The 17,996-nt window shown below is 39.6% G+C and overlaps 1 protein-coding gene across 5 annotated transcripts in view; it reads left to right on the top strand.

The window, feature by feature from the left end:
* Positions 1-17,996, top strand: part of TP53BP2 (tumor protein p53 binding protein 2) — a 47,828-nt gene that overhangs the window by 18,882 nt on the left and 10,950 nt on the right. For 3 of the 5 annotated variants that reach the window (XM_021299905.2, XM_021299903.2, XM_065058564.1), the window contains exons 2-11: positions 1,719-1,866; positions 6,228-6,341; positions 8,141-8,220; positions 9,182-9,283; positions 11,976-12,150; positions 13,581-13,762; positions 14,146-14,310; positions 14,772-15,009; positions 16,728-16,856; positions 17,234-17,373. In XM_021299905.2, coding sequence (XP_021155580.1) covers positions 1,719-1,866; positions 6,228-6,341; positions 8,141-8,220; positions 9,182-9,283; positions 11,976-12,150; positions 13,581-13,762; positions 14,146-14,310; positions 14,772-15,009; positions 16,728-16,856; positions 17,234-17,373 — 1,473 coding nt within the window. The remainder of the gene's footprint in view (positions 1-1,718; positions 1,867-6,227; positions 6,342-8,140; positions 8,221-9,181; positions 9,284-11,975; positions 12,151-13,580; positions 13,763-14,145; positions 14,311-14,771; positions 15,010-16,727; positions 16,857-17,233; positions 17,374-17,996) is intronic. The other 2 variants (XM_065058563.1, XM_021299904.2) reach the window with 1 other exon arrangement.

The following is a 17,996-nucleotide window of genomic DNA, read 5'->3' as shown; positions in this document are numbered from 1 at the left end:
CACTCTAAGAATGTTTGTAGAAGGTCTCTAGGAACGTATCAGAAACTGTCATCTTGAGGAGCTGAGTAAAACCAGAGATCAGAAACTCTACATGCTCTTGGTGCTGAATCTAGTGCAGTTCCAGGGCCCAAAATACTATTTGCAAGTATTTATACTGCCACAAGTGGGATGAATACTTATACTCTGTATAATAAGACATGCTGAGTGTGGAGTGTTTTAATAGAAGTTTTTTAAAGAATAAAGGCAACTTCTCTTATAGTGGGTAGAGGGGACCTCAGCACTCCAAAAAACCCTGCAAAGGGATGTGCCTGTGTGTGGTTGTTTTCCGGGAGGATCCCCAAGTAGCGGTTCCTAAAACTATGAAGAAGATGGAGGTAAATTTTACTGCAGTGGCATCAAAAACACTCATTCCGGAGTATTCACACAGACCTACAGAAGTAATGTTTGCGGTAACGTGTTGGTGTGTGGTTTGGGTTTTTTTTCCTCCTTTCTTTAAATTTAGAAGGATATTTATACCTCTCTCGGCTTTGGACCTTTGAAGTGTTGTTCTTAAGGATGTGTACCCCTTTTACCCTCTAAAAATGAGGACAGGCAAGGTTTTGTGTCTTTTCCTACAAAACAGCTTTTCCAGTGGTACGAAAAAGACTGAATTGTGCAGCCTGTTGATAAGATTTCTACTGCTTGAAATGCTTAGTGGAGTAATTACTTTCTGGAGACATTTGACTGATTTTTCATGTTGCTGGAAGTCATGCGACTAGCAGCCAGTTGATACAGAAGTTGAGAATAGGTCTTAGGAGAGAATTGACATTAATTTTTGGCTAGCAGCTAAACTTTGATAGCCGTTTAATATTAATAGCATACAGAGGGGTGATATTCAGAGGCAGTAGTCATCAATATATTTTTTTTTTATGAAACGTCAAATAAGGCAACTAATTTTTAAAATGCTCATTTTCTAGTTGTGGCAGGAAAGGCATGAGCAAGAATAACATCTAGCTGTGTGGTGTGTTAGTACAGAGTAATAGCCAAAGATGAAAGATCCCTCTAGAGCTGTGAAGAGGAAGCCAAGTAAAATATCCTTACTTTCCTGTGAATGGTGTTTGGGGGGGACCCTGTATTCCAACTGAGATTAAGGACATTGTAAGTCGACTTGCGTTTCTAAGAAACCTTCTGATGAAATGCGTTGTGGGAATGCAATTGGGTTTCCACTTGACTGCCTATGTAGTAAGCTTTGAGTAAGCTCTGGTGGTGGTGTGTTTTGTTTGTGGGTGTTCGGGTTTTGTTTGTTTGTTTGTTTTGAGGGGGGTGTCTTGTTTTTTTCAGAAGTAATTGCAATTGTTTTTCACTATTAAAAGTGTTTGTGAACTGTAGATGACTGTTTCTCCTGCTGCATCAAATGGGTGCAGCATGTATGTATAGTAAGCTGGGAGGAGCCCAGACATGTCACCTTGAGAGAAGGAAGGAGGTCCAGATTTTAAACGAAACAATCCTCCAGCAATGAAATGTAGCTGGGCACGTAGTTACTTCTGTAGTGTCTCTAGAAGTGTCAATTGTGTTGTAAAAAGTATTTGGGTTTGTTTTGAGATTTGGTATGCACAGTAGTTAATGAATGATACTGTTATGTTGAAAATAATGCATTTAATGAGTTTGTTGTGACTCCTACGTGCAGTCTGGCTTTGTGTAAGGAAGTAACTGCATGCTGTTGCCTTTGTCTTTTCCAGATGTTTCTGACAGTGTACCTCAGTAACAACGAGCAGCACTTCACGGAGGTGCCAGTGACCCCCGAAACAACCTGCAGAGATGTGGTGGAGCTGTGCAAGGAGCCGGGCGAGACAGAGTGCCACCTGGCTGAAGTGTGGTGTGGCTCAGGTGGGTTAGGTAGCTCTGCACTTGGTGAATTACTTTGGCATTCACCGCTTCTAATAAAGTGGCACACTGAGACCTGACAACCATGGTCCTGTCCCAGAAGGTTTCTGCCTTACCATTCTGTTAACCTCTTCATCAGACCTGCTGTGTGGTAATGCATCTACAGAAAGGCTCACACTTGCAAAAAAGAGTTAAAAGCAGAAGAAGGGGAATCGAGCACATTGTTCTTGTTGCGTATGCAGCTCTTTTCTGGCTCAAATGGGTCTCTGACGGGTGGGGGGCAGTATTTCTCTTCCTCCTTCTCCCCACGGTGGGATCCCAGTGGCCTGTGGGAGGTTTTGAAGTAGTAAATATCAGTAGTTCTGTGGCCCAGTCAGATTTTTTTTTTAAACCCTCATTGCTGTTTTCATGTGCAGTGGCAAAGGAGAACTTCCTTTTTTTCTGATGACACCCTCATTGTTCTCAGTTGTGTTAACTGAGTTTGGAAGGGAAGGAGTGTTACTAAAAGTAGTAGGAATTACCCAGTGTGATGTGCTCTAAACGTGTGTGGTGGGTGTGAAGGAGGACGTAGAGACTTTTGACTCTCCCCTGTCCTTTTAAACCCATGGAAGGGGGTTTTATGTATGTTGTTGCTTGTGGCTTTTTTCCTCTTCTTTTACCTTCTTGCTGAATTTGTTTTTGTCTTGGAAGCTCAAATCTCCCTGGCTTGCAATGCTCTACTAGAATTGGAGAACAAGTCAACAAACAAATCAAAAGCTAAAGTATGGGTAGCTTTTCATGGCTTCAGTGGAAAAGGACTCTTGGCTATCTCCTGCCTCCATGGTACTCATTAGATACTGGTAGCCATCCAGGGGTATAAAACAGGTAAATCATGGATAGGATTTTAAGTCATGAAAAAGAATGATATTTGATCCAACTTTTTTTGAGATGCTTCAACAAAATTATAAAATAATCAGATAACAAGGGCTTATGTTCCTGTCGTCCTCTGCTGTTGGTTCAGGCTCAGACCTGTTCTAAGAAGTCTTTGGTTGGCTGGATATTTGTTTAATAGCAAACAATGTCTGAGTTGTCTCTTGATTTTTAGCCTCTTCTGACAGAGATGCAGTGTTTCTGATATTTTTAAGTTTAAAAAAATGAAAAGCGAACTTCTGGGTGAGCGAGACTGCATAATACATGGGGGTTTATTTGTAGAATCAACTTGTCATCCTCTCTGGTGCTCAAGGAGATGTGAGAAAATAATCTGCATACAGAAACAAAGTGAAGCAGATAATCTTTTGGGAGATTAGTCTTTGCAAACATGTCATGTTGATACCATGAGAAGAGATCTAAATTTTTCTTGCACAACTATTGTCATAAAGCCGAAAAGAGTATCATCATTTATACAGTGAAAACCTCGACAATTGTTTTAGAAACCAAATTATTCTCGTTCCCTTCAGTGATCCAGTTGTATTTACTAATTATTTACTTCTGTATGCAAACACTGGTTGTGTGTGTGTGAAACTGTGCAGAGTTTTAAATTGTACTTGGTAGCAAAAAAAAAATGCAGTAGTCTCAAATCACATAGCATTAAAAGACTTGAGTGCTGGATGAAGTATGTGTTGTTTCAGGTAAAACATATCCTTTCTCAAGCATCTGTATAACATCCAGTAGCAAACATTTGCAAGATATGTTTTTCATGGGTATCTTTGATATTTTTTGTGCAGGGCAGGCAGCAGCAGGAGAGGGAAATACTTGTAGCTTTTATATAGCCTTATTTTAGATGTCAGTAAAGTTCACTATCTTGTTTTGCTGAGATGTGCCACGGCTTCTATTTTGTTTGCATTTTACACCGAACAAATGAAGTTTAATTTTAACACAAACATGGCGCAGGGCAGCTAACCTTCTGCGGTAGAAACAAGATTTATGTTGGAGAATGACTTCTCAGACTTCAATTAGTGAGATCCTTCTTAGATCCCTTGTCTCTTTCTGACGCTTGCTCAGGCATTTTAGCTTCTATTGTCAGACCTTTTTAAGTGTACTTTGAAGGATTGCTGCAAATGTGCTTGAGGCGCTCTGCTCCCTGAAGGGGGCAAGTTTACTGTTCTCCCTGTCCTCCCAGTTTTCCTTGAAATGTGATGAGTACCAGGGCAAACTTTCTTGATCTTCCTATTACCAGAATTCAGTGAGGTGACTACCTTGGCCACTGTGGAAAGCAGACAAAAGGTGTGTGCATGTGTGTGTATATATATATATATATATATATTATTTTTTTTTTCTTCTGCGTGAGGCATGGAATTTTAAAAAGTCTGATTGTTCTTTCTTCTTTCTTTCATCTGGAGCTTTACAAATGTAGTTTTGTTTGGTATTTGAAAATCTTTTCGACCTTCCTTTGAAGTCACTGAGTGATATTGACAGAATCCTTGTGTAAAGGGCATCTCCCTTGATTAGAGTTTCAGTTGAAGTATTGCCGAGCTGCTAGAAATCTGTCTCGTAAGCCTGCTGTATATTCTTTAAGATGGAAATCTGACAGGGGCAGTGTTGGCGTTTTTTATTTGTTTTTGCCTTTTTTTTGTTGCTGTTGAATTAAGGTTTAGCAGATGAAGAGCTTTTTTAGCTGTCTAGACAAGTAACCGCCAAGAGACTGCTTTTTCTGTAACAGTGACCTACTTGCTTATTCTGTAAAGCTAATCTCTTTTGACAGTGACTCCAGAAATTTTCCTTCCTAGATTGCTTGAGCGCAGCTGCAGCTTTTTCATTTAAAGAAACACTTATGTTGAAAAGAGCTTTTCACATGCTGAAAACATATGTTAGAATCTCCTCTACTTATGAAGCTGAAGACATTTATACTTAGCACCAACTTTGACTTTGAATGAACTGCTCTATGTTTTTTTTTTTTCTCTTCCCTCTCCCCTTGCTTAGTTAATGAAAGGAAACATTCAACAAAAGTAGTGTCAGGAAAAACAGCAGTGGTGCAAAACTGGAGGTATTTAATTTCAGTCTTTCTGCTTCTCTTATTTCTCAGGCCAGGAACAATATATTCTGTTTGTCTGTCACCCAGCAGAAATGGATCTAACCTCATCATGGGTCCTGGATGTTGTCATAAGATACTATGACAATATCCTGACTACACAAAGTTGACTGCTATAATATGTTGACCACATCTTTGACATCCCTTTTAAAATAGACATAAAAATGTATGGTAAAATGTCTAGAATAACAAAAGCAATTGCTTTTATGTAAGATTTAAAGGCCAATGAGTAAATCTAACTATCTTCTCTGTGAATGCTCAGCTATGAAGTGTGTAAAATTTGGAAGAACAGTAATAGAGAAAGGGAGGAGTACTGGTAAATGAAGGCAGTAAATATAGCCTCCTAGTGGATTTTTACAATATCAAAATGCAACGAGTGAGGCTTAAAAATTAGAGATGTGACTGAATTCTGAACTTAGGAACAAGAGCAGGAAAAGAACCTAAGTGGACATTGTGCATGTGACTTAAGAAACTTCGTCCTAAGTGTCTGAAAAGAATAGTGAGTTCTGATTGAAATCACCTTTCACTGTCTCATCTTCCTTTCCTTTGAGCCATGAATCCAAAATAGTTTGGCTTTTCCAGGTTTATCAGAAGTGTGGCTTTTGAAACGCTTGTCATCTGCACTTTGTCAAATGAGTGAGCTGGATGTATGGCTGACAGGAGCTGTAGGAGAACACTTGAAGTGCCAGGAGCTGTGGTGGCTCACTGAGGGTCAGACCTGTTGGGTGCTGCCTGGGAGCCTCTTTGGGGTATTGAGAGCTTCTGCCTGACCTTGAACACAGGGGCTGCAGTCCCACTCCTAGGGAAGCGTTATGAGAAGAATTCCTCTTTGTGAGCTTATCTTTGCATCTTAATTCTCATTAGAATAGGGAGCAAATGAGTACCTGTAGGAATTGGGGCAGAGGAACCCTTGAGGAAGGGGTGGGAATGACTGAGAGAAGTTTGAGGTACCACAGGAGTGGAGCAGAAGGTGCAGCAGCACGTTTCCTGTGGTGGTGAGTTGGTTAAGATCATTTGCAAACACAAAGCAAAGGCACTAGAGCCAAAAGCTCTAAATTGGCTGTTTGTTTCCCCTTGGGCTGTGATGGTGCCTCAGCTTCTCCCTTTGGGGACAGATTTTGAAAGAGCTGTATCTGGTTTTCAGAGGTGTTGGTTTAATTTCGGAGGCAAGGAGTGGTGCAGTGCTTTCCAAAGGGAAAAGTAGAAATGCCTTGAGTGAGGGCAAGGGTTAGGTGCACATGCTGCACCTGAGTTAGAACACATGTTCAAAGATGTTGGACAGATATTTTTGTTTTGTTTTGGTATGTGCCCAAGCTACTTAGAGATGTAATGGACAACTGGCTTTTTATCTTTTCAGAACGTCCCATAGCTGATAATGAACGGATGCTGGATATTTTGCAGCGCTTTGGGATGCAGAGAAGCGAGGTTCGTTTCTTTCTTCGGCATGAACGCTCTCCCTGCCGGGAAGCAGGTAGGTGTTGATCTCAGCTGGTTCATTTGTCTAAGTTTCATTTCCTTCCTCCAGGTTAACAGCTTCCGTATGTTATTTATTAATGTTGGTAGTCAGTATGGTGTTGCAGCCCGTTTTGGTCTGACTGTTCTTCTCTTATGAACAGAGAATGCTAGTAACAGAAAACTTGTTCATTTTAGTAAGTACTTCATCTTCCCTTTTCAGAGCTGGGGATGTTAAAACCAAATTAAAACTTTTGCAGGTTTTCTAGAGCTGGTCATCACCAAAGCATCCAAGTGCATCCTGGGTTAAATATATTAGCCACAGCTAAATATCTAGAGATCTACGATAATATCTTCTTTTAAATCTAGTAACTGAACTGTTTTTCAGTATTGTAATGTATTATTTGGGCTTAGGATGTTTCACCTGGATAATACTTTACCAGGGTGGTAAACTTGGCATATGTGGTAAAAGATAGAGTTCTTCGATGATTCTCCACAGTTTACACATATGTATTAGTTTCAGTGATAGCATTAAATGAACTGCCTGGTCAAGTTCTCTGAGAACGTGGTATCTGTGCATTCTACATCTAAATGTGAAACCTATGAAGAAAACTACATTTTTGCTTTTCAAGGTCTTTTGTTTTTTGTACATCCCATTTTAATCTCTTTAGAATCCTCTAGACTTCTGCTTTTAAATCATTTACTGGATTCTTCTTCCTCCCTCTTTTCCGTTTTTGTGTTTGGTAATCTTCCTTAGTAGTTGCTGCGTTTGTGTTAAGTGGCATTGTATCCAGTATATTTTAAAATGGCTAAATACACATCGATGTTTTAAATGTGTAACAATGATAGAACAGGTACATGAACAGTTAAAGCTGTGTCAACTGTATCTACTAAGGATCTTTCAGAGTAGTTTAATTGTCAGGATGTAATTTTTCAAATCTGGGGTGCTTGTAGTATAAGGATTATTGTTGTTTTTTTTGGCCACAGCATTGCTAATCAATATGTTTAAGGAAGAGCAAATGGATGGTTAGGAGCTGTGCAGTTAGTCTTGCAGGAATATGCTCTTGAAATACGTATTGAATGGGTGAGAAGATAAGACATAGCTTCACCCTGTAGTACATTTATGTCCTTGGTATGCTTGGTATTTGGCGTCTGAACACTGTTTGTATGTAATTTGATGGAAACCTCAAAGTAGGATTCTACTTAAGTAGCATCTTTATCATCACAATGACTGCCAGGAAGAAGAAAAAAATCTGTTTTTAAACTCTTATGTGCAAATAATCAGCTGTAGATTAAATAGTGCTTCTTTCATGCTGTGTGACTAACCTAACCTTTAACTATTGTTCCATGAGAGGCAGTTGACAAGGCACACCAGAACATCTAAATGCTGGTTTAAAGACATCAGTCCAAATGACTTTTTGTGAATTAAAGAGTTATTTGTCTCATTTGCATATGACAACGCATTTTTGTGACTATGTATCTGTAATGCCAACTTACTAGGGCCCAATCGCTTTGTGGACCATGGGAGAAATATTGGAATAGCATACTATTGGTTAAGCTTTTTTGGTTAGTCTGGTTTTAAACAGTCCTATTTTTTAAAAAATAAATGTTGACATTCAACAGCGACCTCTTAATAAAATGTCTTGTGTCATCAGCTAAGTTTATCTTAGCGGTAAGCACGTGGGAAGAACAGGTGTGCAAATTCTAAACCCAAATGATTGTACTCTTTCTCCTTTTGTATTGAATGCTGTGTCTGAAGGGAGAAGAAGAATCCTGAAATACCTTACCATCTTTGATTATTCCTGTATTTCTATCTAGGGACTGGACAAAGGTCTCAAGATCCAGCCTTAAAAAGAAATGGTGTGAAAGTGCCTGGTGATCGAAGAATAGAGAATGGAGTAAGTGCTTGATGTGATGGCCAGTATAATGAAAATGGAGGCTGCCCTTCCTTTGAGATACTGGTGCAAATCCTGTCCTGTAAACAGAGAGACTGTTTTGGAGAGATTGCTAATGACTGCTTTAAAATAGACACAGGGCCTCTAACAGTTATCACCCTTACTTTTAGTTTTTAAGATCTCTGAGATACATTGGCTGCCATATCTGTGTTTGTATTGGTGATCTCAGAGCGGTAAATTCAGTATACTTTCTCTACTCCCACTGAAAAGTGATGCTCATTTTTCTTCCTTCAGTTCACTGATTATTTTCACATTCAGTTTTGTGTCAGAGATCCTTTAGTTCCAGATTTCAAGTTGAGACCAGTTAGCATTTTGGCATTGAATCCATTGTCTGTCATTTAGTCGTGCTCCAGAAGATATAATTACAGATATAAGATTGAATCTAGATTCAAGAGAAGTGTGAATAGATAACTAACGTAATAGTAGTCCTATCTTTGAAGGTGCTGGGGATTTTTTCCACCACTATATTTAAACTTTCCATTTTCTTCAACTTACGTTGAAGTGCTTTGAATTGCAGCAATACACCTACAACCGCAGATCCATCCTGCCATGTGCTGAACCTTCTAGGCTCAGTCAGTCAAAGCTGATTCATGCTGAGCTTAATTATAAAGGGCTCAGGAACACCTCTTTTAAAATGCTTCTGGGATTTTGCTAGAAATATTAATTTTTCAAGAGATGTCAGCTTATGCGTGTTGCTGGATTGAGCTACACGTGTGTGTGACCTTACAACTGTTTATACTTTTACCATTGAAATATGCTATTTCTTTCTAATTTATTGGATACTCAGTTGTGTTGTTATATTTTTAAGTAACTTTATAATACTTTTCTGCAGCAGCTCTATTGAGTTGCATGCTAGCCAAATTAAAAATTCTGGATTTAGCATGCTCTGGATTTTCTTAAACAGGTCACTGCTCCAAGGATGGATATGACACTGGCTGAACTTCAGGAGATGGCATCACGCCAGCAGCAACAAATTGAGGCTCAACAGCAAATGCTGGCTAATAAGGTGAGTTTGGAATGAGGGTGTTTACAACCAGGATCAAAGGTAGTAAGAGTCACATGAGGTGGAGGGAGGGCTGGGGATTTGGAGGTTTTTCGTCTCTTATAAACAGAGAGCACCCTTTCTTTGGCTCTCTCTTTTTAACATTGAAAGTCAACCTATACAAATATCCAGTAGTAAAATATTAAAATAATGCCAGTGATGGAAGTGAATGTATAGCTATAATTAAAAGGATAGAGCATATAAAATGAATATGTTATCATTTATCCTGGTGGCTCTGCCAGTCCTATTTGTGTTCCATGCGGTGACCAGCCATTCAGAGGTCTGATCACTGAAAAACACTTTTGTTTCTGGATGTAATGCTGTCCTGTGTTGATATCTTGCATTCTCATGATAGAGTTCAATGTGTGTGGTTTGCTGGGGCAGCTGTCTGGAGAAGATAACATGTATAAAAGTAACTAGGAGAGTGATTTATGAAATGCTTGCTGAATGATAATTGAAAAGCTAATGAAAGTACAAAAGGTGCTCCTGAGTAGTTTAGGGGAAAAGTACTCTGAATGCATCTGCAGAATGGTGGTATGGATTTCATATTTAACTTAGGTGTTGTTGGTACACACTGGATCTGAAAATATAACAGAAAATGCTGCTTTTGACACAGAATTGTTAAATGTGAGCCCGTCCTGAAGAACGTGTGGATGTCTGGGTGGATGAGTTTCCATGCTTTTCAGATGCACACTACAGAGGAAGAAGGCTGCTCTGGGGCTCTTGTCCTGCTCCTCTTCTTCTATCAGAAGCCATCTCGCTCTCCTTTCAAGATAGCTGAGCTCTGTGCCCCCCATGTTTAGCATCTTGTTTGGTTCCCTTGGCTTTCAGTATGTGTGTCTTGGGACTGTTTCAAACTTTGGCTTTCTGATGGTTCTGAAGCATCTGCAAAGTGGCCTGTCAAAATAGTCAATAAAACTTCATTTCTGTTTTATAGTAAGAAGTGGTATGAAGAATATGCAAATATAAACGTAGGAAATCAGGCAAGTGAGCAGAGTTCTCACTTGAACTTGAGCAGCAGAATCAATACCTATTCTGCCCAGATTAATTTGCTGTGGTAGAATGTAGCCCTCTTCTTGGTTCCAACAGAGATCAGTGTTTCATACAGAAGAGAGTAGCCTTAACTTTCATAACCTTTGGCCGTTTCACTCACAGATCACAGTAATAGATCTTGGTCTCCTAAACAGAAATAATGCTATAGTCACTATAGATATGAAAACAGAAACATTATATATATATTCTCTATAAAAGGAATCATACAAGTTTAAAAAAAGAAATTTCTTAAGTCTGGATACTACCCATCAGGTAGGTGTTGTCTGCCTGTGGTTTGCAGAAGAATAGTCATGTGGGTGTCAGCCGGAGAGAATTTTTGATTTAATATTGCCTGTCTGAAAGGACATCCAGGAAAGCAGGTTCATTCCAAAGAGAGGCTTTCCATCGCCTCTTTCCTGCCTTCTGAAATCAGATGCAATATTAAAAATAGACTCTGAGGGGGAAATACACACTTTCTTTTTAGACATGAGCTGTAATATCTATTTTTTGACTTTTTCCTATGTGGGATTGACTCTTAAACTAGTGCATACACTGCAGGTGCTGGCCTGGCTTTCTCCAGGAGGCAAGCTCAGACTTTTGCTCCTCTTTTTTTGATTCAAAGTACATGAGAGTCCCTGTTTCTAAAAATGACTTGTGGCTTGTTTTTTTTTTGTTTTTAAGAAGTGTCGAGTTCTAATGTTAGTAAAGCAATGATAGTCTTGGCTGTTAGTGGGTGCTTGGGAAAGTCTCAGTAGTTCTCCTGCCACTAGAATAACCTACCATCTTCAGAACTGGAAGCCAGTGACTTAAAGGAAGTCTCTGTGGATGATCTAGTGGTTTCTTTTAGCTCTAACCTATAGAAATCTGTATACAGAAACTGATAGCATGTTATTTTACCCTTATACTCTTGGAGAGGCAAAAGGATCCACTCCACTGAGATGTCTGTTGCATAAATGGGGGCCAGGTCACTGGGAAAGTTTTCTCATGTCTTGAATTCTCCTGTCTTGTGATAAGGGTGATTTTTCCAGGAAATGGTAAATTTCCAGAGCTTTGGTGTACAGTGATTCCCATCTTGAGGCTCTAGCAGAGCTAGTGAAAGTACAAATAGTGAAAATGATCAATAGTTCATGGAATACCTTCTGTATAAGAGTATTTATTATTGTCCAGCATGACTTATAGCTGTTTGAAGTGTGATGCATGGCAGAGATCTGTACAGTACAAGCAGCATGGAGAAGGTAGAAAGGAAATGATAATTAGCCAAATAGTGGTTAAATGAGATTGACAAATGTCATGGAACATGAATGCTAAAATTTTTCATAGCCTTCAAAGGGATTTGAGCAATTTCATGGATGAAGAATTTACTGAGGGCTCTAAGACATGGGTACCACCTCTGTTTCAGTCGCTTCTTGTACTACAGAATGGTTATACCTGGAGGATTGTATTGGGACAGTATCATTACGTGCTTGCTTTGTTCTCTCAGGCTTCCCTTCACACTCAGGGATGTCAGGATACTGGGCTAAAGCCGATTGGAGCTGCTGTGTTGATTGTTTTTCAGTTTTGAGACTGTTTCTGTCAGTAGCTTATAAGTTGATTAAAAAAAAATCTACCCTTGTGTTGACTGCAGGAGCAGCGTCTGAAGTTCCTGAAACAGCAAGACCAGCGACAGCAACAGCAAGCTGCCGAACAGGAGAAACTTAAGCGATTAAAAGAAATTGCTGAGAATCAGGAAGCCAAGCTCAAGAAAGTGAGAGCACTGAAAGGCCATGTGGAGCAAAAAAGACTCAGTAATGGGAAATTAGGTAAGTTGGTGATTTGAGGAAAGCAGCCTTTGATTTTTTTTCTTTTTTCTTTTTTTTTTTTTAATTCATGAAAGGTGGTTCTTGGAACTCTAAAATTTCTGATGATTTCAGTGATTCAGAAGAGGTAGTTACAGTGTTCCAGGAAATGTTAATCTTGACAATTTCACATCTTGTATTTACCAAGAAAATTCCCGAATGACCTAGAACAAAATCTATTTTTCTTACTATATTTTAAAATATCCTGTAAGGGCAACTTGTGTTTGAGCCTGCTATATCTGCTCTTTAATTACAGTGTAGATTTTTTTTTTTCTTACTTGAATACGTTTGTGTACCATAGTAACTTTTTCCATCGTTGATGTTAATACCTCACATTTAGAGTGTTAGTTTCTTCTTGACCTGTAACAAAGCTTGGTGTGATACCCATGTTGCCTCTTATGCAAGAGGTAACTTAATGGCCAAACTGACCGAGTATTTTCTTTTTAATTACGGAAATCAGACTACTGCCTGCTTGCTGCAGTACTAGTTGGGTGCTCACAGTTCAGCATGTTGCTGTAACATAATTTATTTCAGATCTCATATCAACACACATTCTCCTGCCTACCTTTTCTTCCTCTATACATATTGCACAGAACTTGTCACTTCCAGCTGGACTCAAATGAAAACGTGTTGGTTTATTAAAGCAAAATGTATTGTTTTATTAGGAAGCATGGTGCTTTACAGATAAAGCAAAAGTGTTATTCTGTGGGGAGAATGTGTTTTCTGTTTAGGTTCTGTTGCTCAAAATAAACATTGTTTTGAAGCAATACAAGGATGGTAGAGTAATACGAGATCTTGAAGCATGTGTGCCTGCTTCCCTGGACCCTCCCCAGCAGGTCTGGTCTCAGTACTTGCTTAAACTCTTACTGATTCCTTAAACTTTGTTCTATAATGCAGCAGTTTTGGCAGCGGGAGCAGCTGATGACAGCTGTTTCTAAGACCCTAAAAAGCCCTCTGAGTCTTTGTTTAATATAACAGCTCAAGTGTTTTGTCATGGAGTTCCTGTGACCTAAATTCAGAGTTTTAAGTATCATAAATATGCCTTGTGGTTGAGTGAGTGTCTTCTTGTGGAATTCAGCATGAAGTGAGTTTAGGTTCCTACAGATGAAATTCAGCCCTGTAACGTGGCTTGCTTTCTTTCCATACTTCAGAAAGTAAAGCATGTTCTTTTTTTATTCCTCATTAGTGCTCTAAGTAGACCCCATTTACATAATCTCGCCTGCGCGTTTGCTTTTACAAATGCTTGAAGGAAGAGCTGGTTTGACAGGGAGGGTGAGTTTGCGGCCGCCTCTGTGCAGCCGGCGCTGCTCCTCGGCCCCTTCGCCGCCTCCTGGGCTGCAGCCCACGCCGGGCTGTTTCTCAGGGCAGCTATTGTGCTCTCTCGTCCTCTGCAGTGGAGGAGATTGAACAGATGAACAGCCTGTTCCAGCAGAAGCAGCGCGAGCTGGTGCTGGCGGTGTCAAAGGTAGAGGAACTCACCAGGCAACTGGAGATGCTGAAGAACGGCCGGATTGACGGTTACCACGACAACCAGTCCGCTGTAGCTGAGCTCGACCGCCTGTACAAGGAGCTGCAGGTAACGATGCAAATCCGGCTTGTGAGCCAGGGCTAAAAGTTAGTTGGGTCATTTCTTGCCTTGTTGGAATGAAATCCCATTGCTCCTGTTCCCGACAGAGCTGTGTGGCTGCCTGCATGCTGAGGGGAGGGGGTCAGCTATATGGGGTTCTAGGTAAACAGGCGAAGGAGCACGCAGTGTTTATACCTTTCCTTTCTGCAAAATTTGGAGACTAACCAACATATTCTCCCGAGAAAATAATCTGAGTTTGCCAGGATGACTTGACTTTTTAGAAGGCTTTTTTCTTTATAACTGTTTCCTGTCCCCCATCCTGAAAGCTAATTTGTTTTGATTTTTGTTGTTTTCTCTTTCTCCCCACCCCCCCGCTTTGTGAATTTATTCAGTTGAGGAACAAACTGAACCAGGAGCAGAATGCCAAGCTGCAGCAACAGAGGGAGTGTTTGAACAAGCGCAACTCGGAGGTGGCAGTCATGGACAAGCGTGTTAATGAGCTGCGAGAACGCCTGTGGAAGAAAAAGGCAGCTCTGCAACAGAAAGAGAACTTACCAGTAAGTGCGGAATATTTAATAACAATTAATTTCATTTGTGGCTTGCACAGTCTGAAGTAAAAACGCGCTTGTAGGGTGGGCTGCTTGGATGCTAGACTTGTATTTATCCATACATGGTGATAGTCTTGTATTATTCAAGTATTTTTCATGGTATGCTGATGTTAACCTACTTACTCTTTATGGACAAGAACTCTTCTTGCTGTCTTGTATGCTGTCATGGATTTTTTTTTTTAAGTTTGTGGTGTGTTGGTTTCTTTTGCTATTGTTACCTCTTGTTAATAGCTCTTAAAGTGTGTTTATGTGTGTGTGTGTATATATATATTTTAAGCATTTTTAATACCAGTGTATCTTTTTCTGCTTGTTTTATCTTTCTTGATTTCTATTTCAAACTCTGATAGATGGATACTGCACCATAACCTTATTTAAATTGTCTTTCTTTCTTTTTTCCCCCCACTCCGAAGGTTTCTTCAGATGGGAATTTATCCCAGCCAGTGGCTTCTGCTCCAAGTCGAGTGGCAGCAGTAGGTCCTTATATCCAGTCCTCTACTATGCCACGTATTGCTTCCAGACCTGAACTTCTGGTGAAACCAGCATTTTCAGATGGGACACAAGCTTTGCAGGTACCTGATGGTCCACTGAAAACACAAACTCTACCCAACATGAGAGGTGGGAGCAGTTCACAAGCTAAGGTTCCTGCAGGTAATAGCTTACAATTAATATTTCTTATCCAGAAACATGTTTTCTTATCTACTATCTCTGTCTTTTTTTTTTTTTTAAAGAAAAGTATTATTTGAGATGTCAGTCTTACTGCTTGCAATTTTCCTGCCCTAGTGAATATATATTATAAGCACTGAAGTTATATGATTCTGTGTGTTAGGAATCTTTCGTTAGGCTCTTTAGTGAGCAATTTGAGTTGTTTTACAGCCTAGAACGTAGGAGGATTTTTCTGTGAACTAGCAATATATTTAATTGAAACGCTTCTATACAACAGCGTGTGTTTGAATTTCTAGAGGCATTTTTAGGGCATACATGGTAACAACCTGGTGCCTGGACTTAAAAACTAGCAAAGCCAAATTTTCTTATCATGCATTTTGGAAATGACACATGTAAAGGGTTAACCAGCGTTACAAGAAATATTATAAAAGAGGCGGTTGACTGGAGCACAGAAATAGCAACAAAACTGCTGGCCTGTTGATGGTGTTAGAATATGGAGAGGAAGTCCAACACCTGACACAAAGCTTGGACTGTTAATGAAGATTTGCCTGGCTTCTCTCTGGCTTTCTCCTATGAGATCGAGTTCAGCTCCATGACAGAAGTCTAGAGAAACTAGAGAGTTGCAAATATGTCTTCTGTGCTATCTTGAGGAAAGAAGACTCACTTTTTAGCTGGAAGAGAAACTCTGATCCTTCCAAACGGAAAAAAAAAATAATGGAGGCTGAGCTTGTAGAAATTCTGTTGTGGGGTTTTTTTTGTTTTGTTGTCTGTGTGTGAGTTTTTTAATTTCTCTTTCTCCATCTCCAGTTCTGGCAGATATTAATAAGTAGCCATGGCACAAAACCAGTCCAAGTGTCTCTTGCTTTACTGGAGAATGGGGAGCTGTTTCATTTTGTCAGCTTTGCAGATCCTAAAACTACTGAAGTGGAGTTTTAGCTCTTGTCCATACAAAATTTTAATGTTTGCTACAGAGATGTGTGGTGATGTGCCATTTGGATTAAAACTTCACTTATTTTTAGCATTTGGGCAAAACAACTGCTTTCCTAGAGAGATAGTATCTCATACTTTACCAGACTGAAATTTTTTGCCTGCTGCTTATCACTACTATTTGAATGTAATATTACTTATTTTAATAGATGACTTAGAATTTAATAGAATTTAGTGAATATTGAAACTAACAGCAAGTTTCAAGTGTTGTTGTAGCTATTTTTGAATCAGGCTGGATGTCTACTCCAGAAAATGTAAAGATCTGCTTTAATGCACTGCCTGTATGCACACCGAACATATAAATAATTTTTCTAATATTTTGGATATCACAGCAAGATCTATTTCTGCTTTAATGCATCCCTTCTTACCATCCTGTCACTTTTAATTTACTGTAAATATCCAAGGGAAGTTTCTCACTAACTGGAAAGAAGCCAGTCTAGAAGCTTTTTTGTCTGAATGGTGGTAAGTGCAAATATGCAAGGACAAATAGTTTTGCTGCTCCTTTGATAGTTGTTTCTGAGGTTGGTTTGCATTCTCTTTATAAAACAGTATGAACAAATAAATGAACAAAAACCTAAAGTGATAAAATTTGTAGCAGTTAACCTGGATATGATACTTGTGCACTGTTTAGACCTGACTCTTACCGAAAAACCTACCTGTAATAAGACCACAGAAACATTATTTTAGCTTAATCTGTTCCACTTGTTCTTTTCTAGGTTCTGTAGTTCCCAGTGCAAAACCTCCCCCATCTGCCACTGACTGGAGTAGTTCAAATGCCGACAATCATATTGGTCAGGGTTCAGCCTTGACTTCAGGAAAAGGAATTGTGACTAGTGAAGGACAAGGTATGTTCTTATGTGCTTGGCTAATCTTAAAATATGGAGAATCTAGTTAATGGTATCTGCCTCTAAACGCTTCAGTAAATATGTAGAATTCATTTGAAAGCACACACAAAAATCAAAGTATTGCCATATAAGCTTTAGTATGGTGTTGCAGAGATTTTTTTTCATTTCGGGTGGTGAAGTAGATATTAACGCCTTAATACATGCTCCTGTTCAATTTGCAAGAGACGACATTTGGCAGGCCCTTGAGCCCTTAGCACAGGGGAAGGATGGATATAAAAAACATCCCAAGTCTTGAGTATTGCACAGAACAGGACTCTTATTCCTACAGTTGTGTTGTTCCTTTTTAAAGTCTTCCCCTCTCTCTCTCTCTGCAACAGCAGCTGAAGGAGAAAATTTTTTACGAGACAAAGAGAAGAAAGTGCGTCCATTCTCAATGTTTGATTCTGTGGACCAGTCTGCTGGGCTCGGCACGCTGAGAAAGAACCAGAGCAGCGAAGATCTCCTGCGAGAAGCACAGGTATGCAGGAAACTCGAGTTACTGTGCTCCATTTGACAGGGATTACTACACAGCTCTTCAAATGTTGCTGTCAGGAAACTCTGAGAAGTACCTAGGCCTTCTTTTAAAAGACTACTTATAAGGGAAAAATGTATTCTAGGCTTTTAATGGTGGTTGGTAACTCAGTTATTCCCTACAGTCACTGTGGTGAAAATCTACATTTTGACTGAATACAAAGAAATAGCTGTGTTATTTGTGCTAGTGTGTATGCATACATTTCCCCCCGCATGCCCCCCATCAATTATATGCACAGAGGCATGTGCATGGGTTTTTAAAAATAATTTACATGCTCATTTCACTGTTCAATGCAACAACATCCTTCAGACATTTGGCTGCAGCAAGCTGCCCACCTAAACCTTGGCATGAGGGCATGGTTAAGCAGGTAGGGGTGAAGTAACACAGAAGAACTGGGGGTAAGTGCTCTGTTGGAAAAGAAGCTTCTTGCTTCCAGATGCTGCTAAGTGCCTCTGCCATCTCTAGAGAAATTACTGTGCACTGCCATTGCTTGATATTTTAAACAGAACTGCTATAGAAAGAATTGAAGAGAATGGGTTCAAAGTATAAACAACTGTGGTAATAAAATG

This window comes from Columba livia, chromosome 3 (genome assembly GCF_036013475.1).
Source record: "Columba livia isolate bColLiv1 breed racing homer chromosome 3, bColLiv1.pat.W.v2, whole genome shotgun sequence".
In the NCBI taxonomy this organism is placed as follows: Eukaryota; Metazoa; Chordata; class Aves; order Columbiformes; family Columbidae; genus Columba; species Columba livia.
The sequence above is the reverse complement of the archived record's forward strand: the minus strand, read 5'-3'. Positions and strand labels throughout refer to the sequence as shown.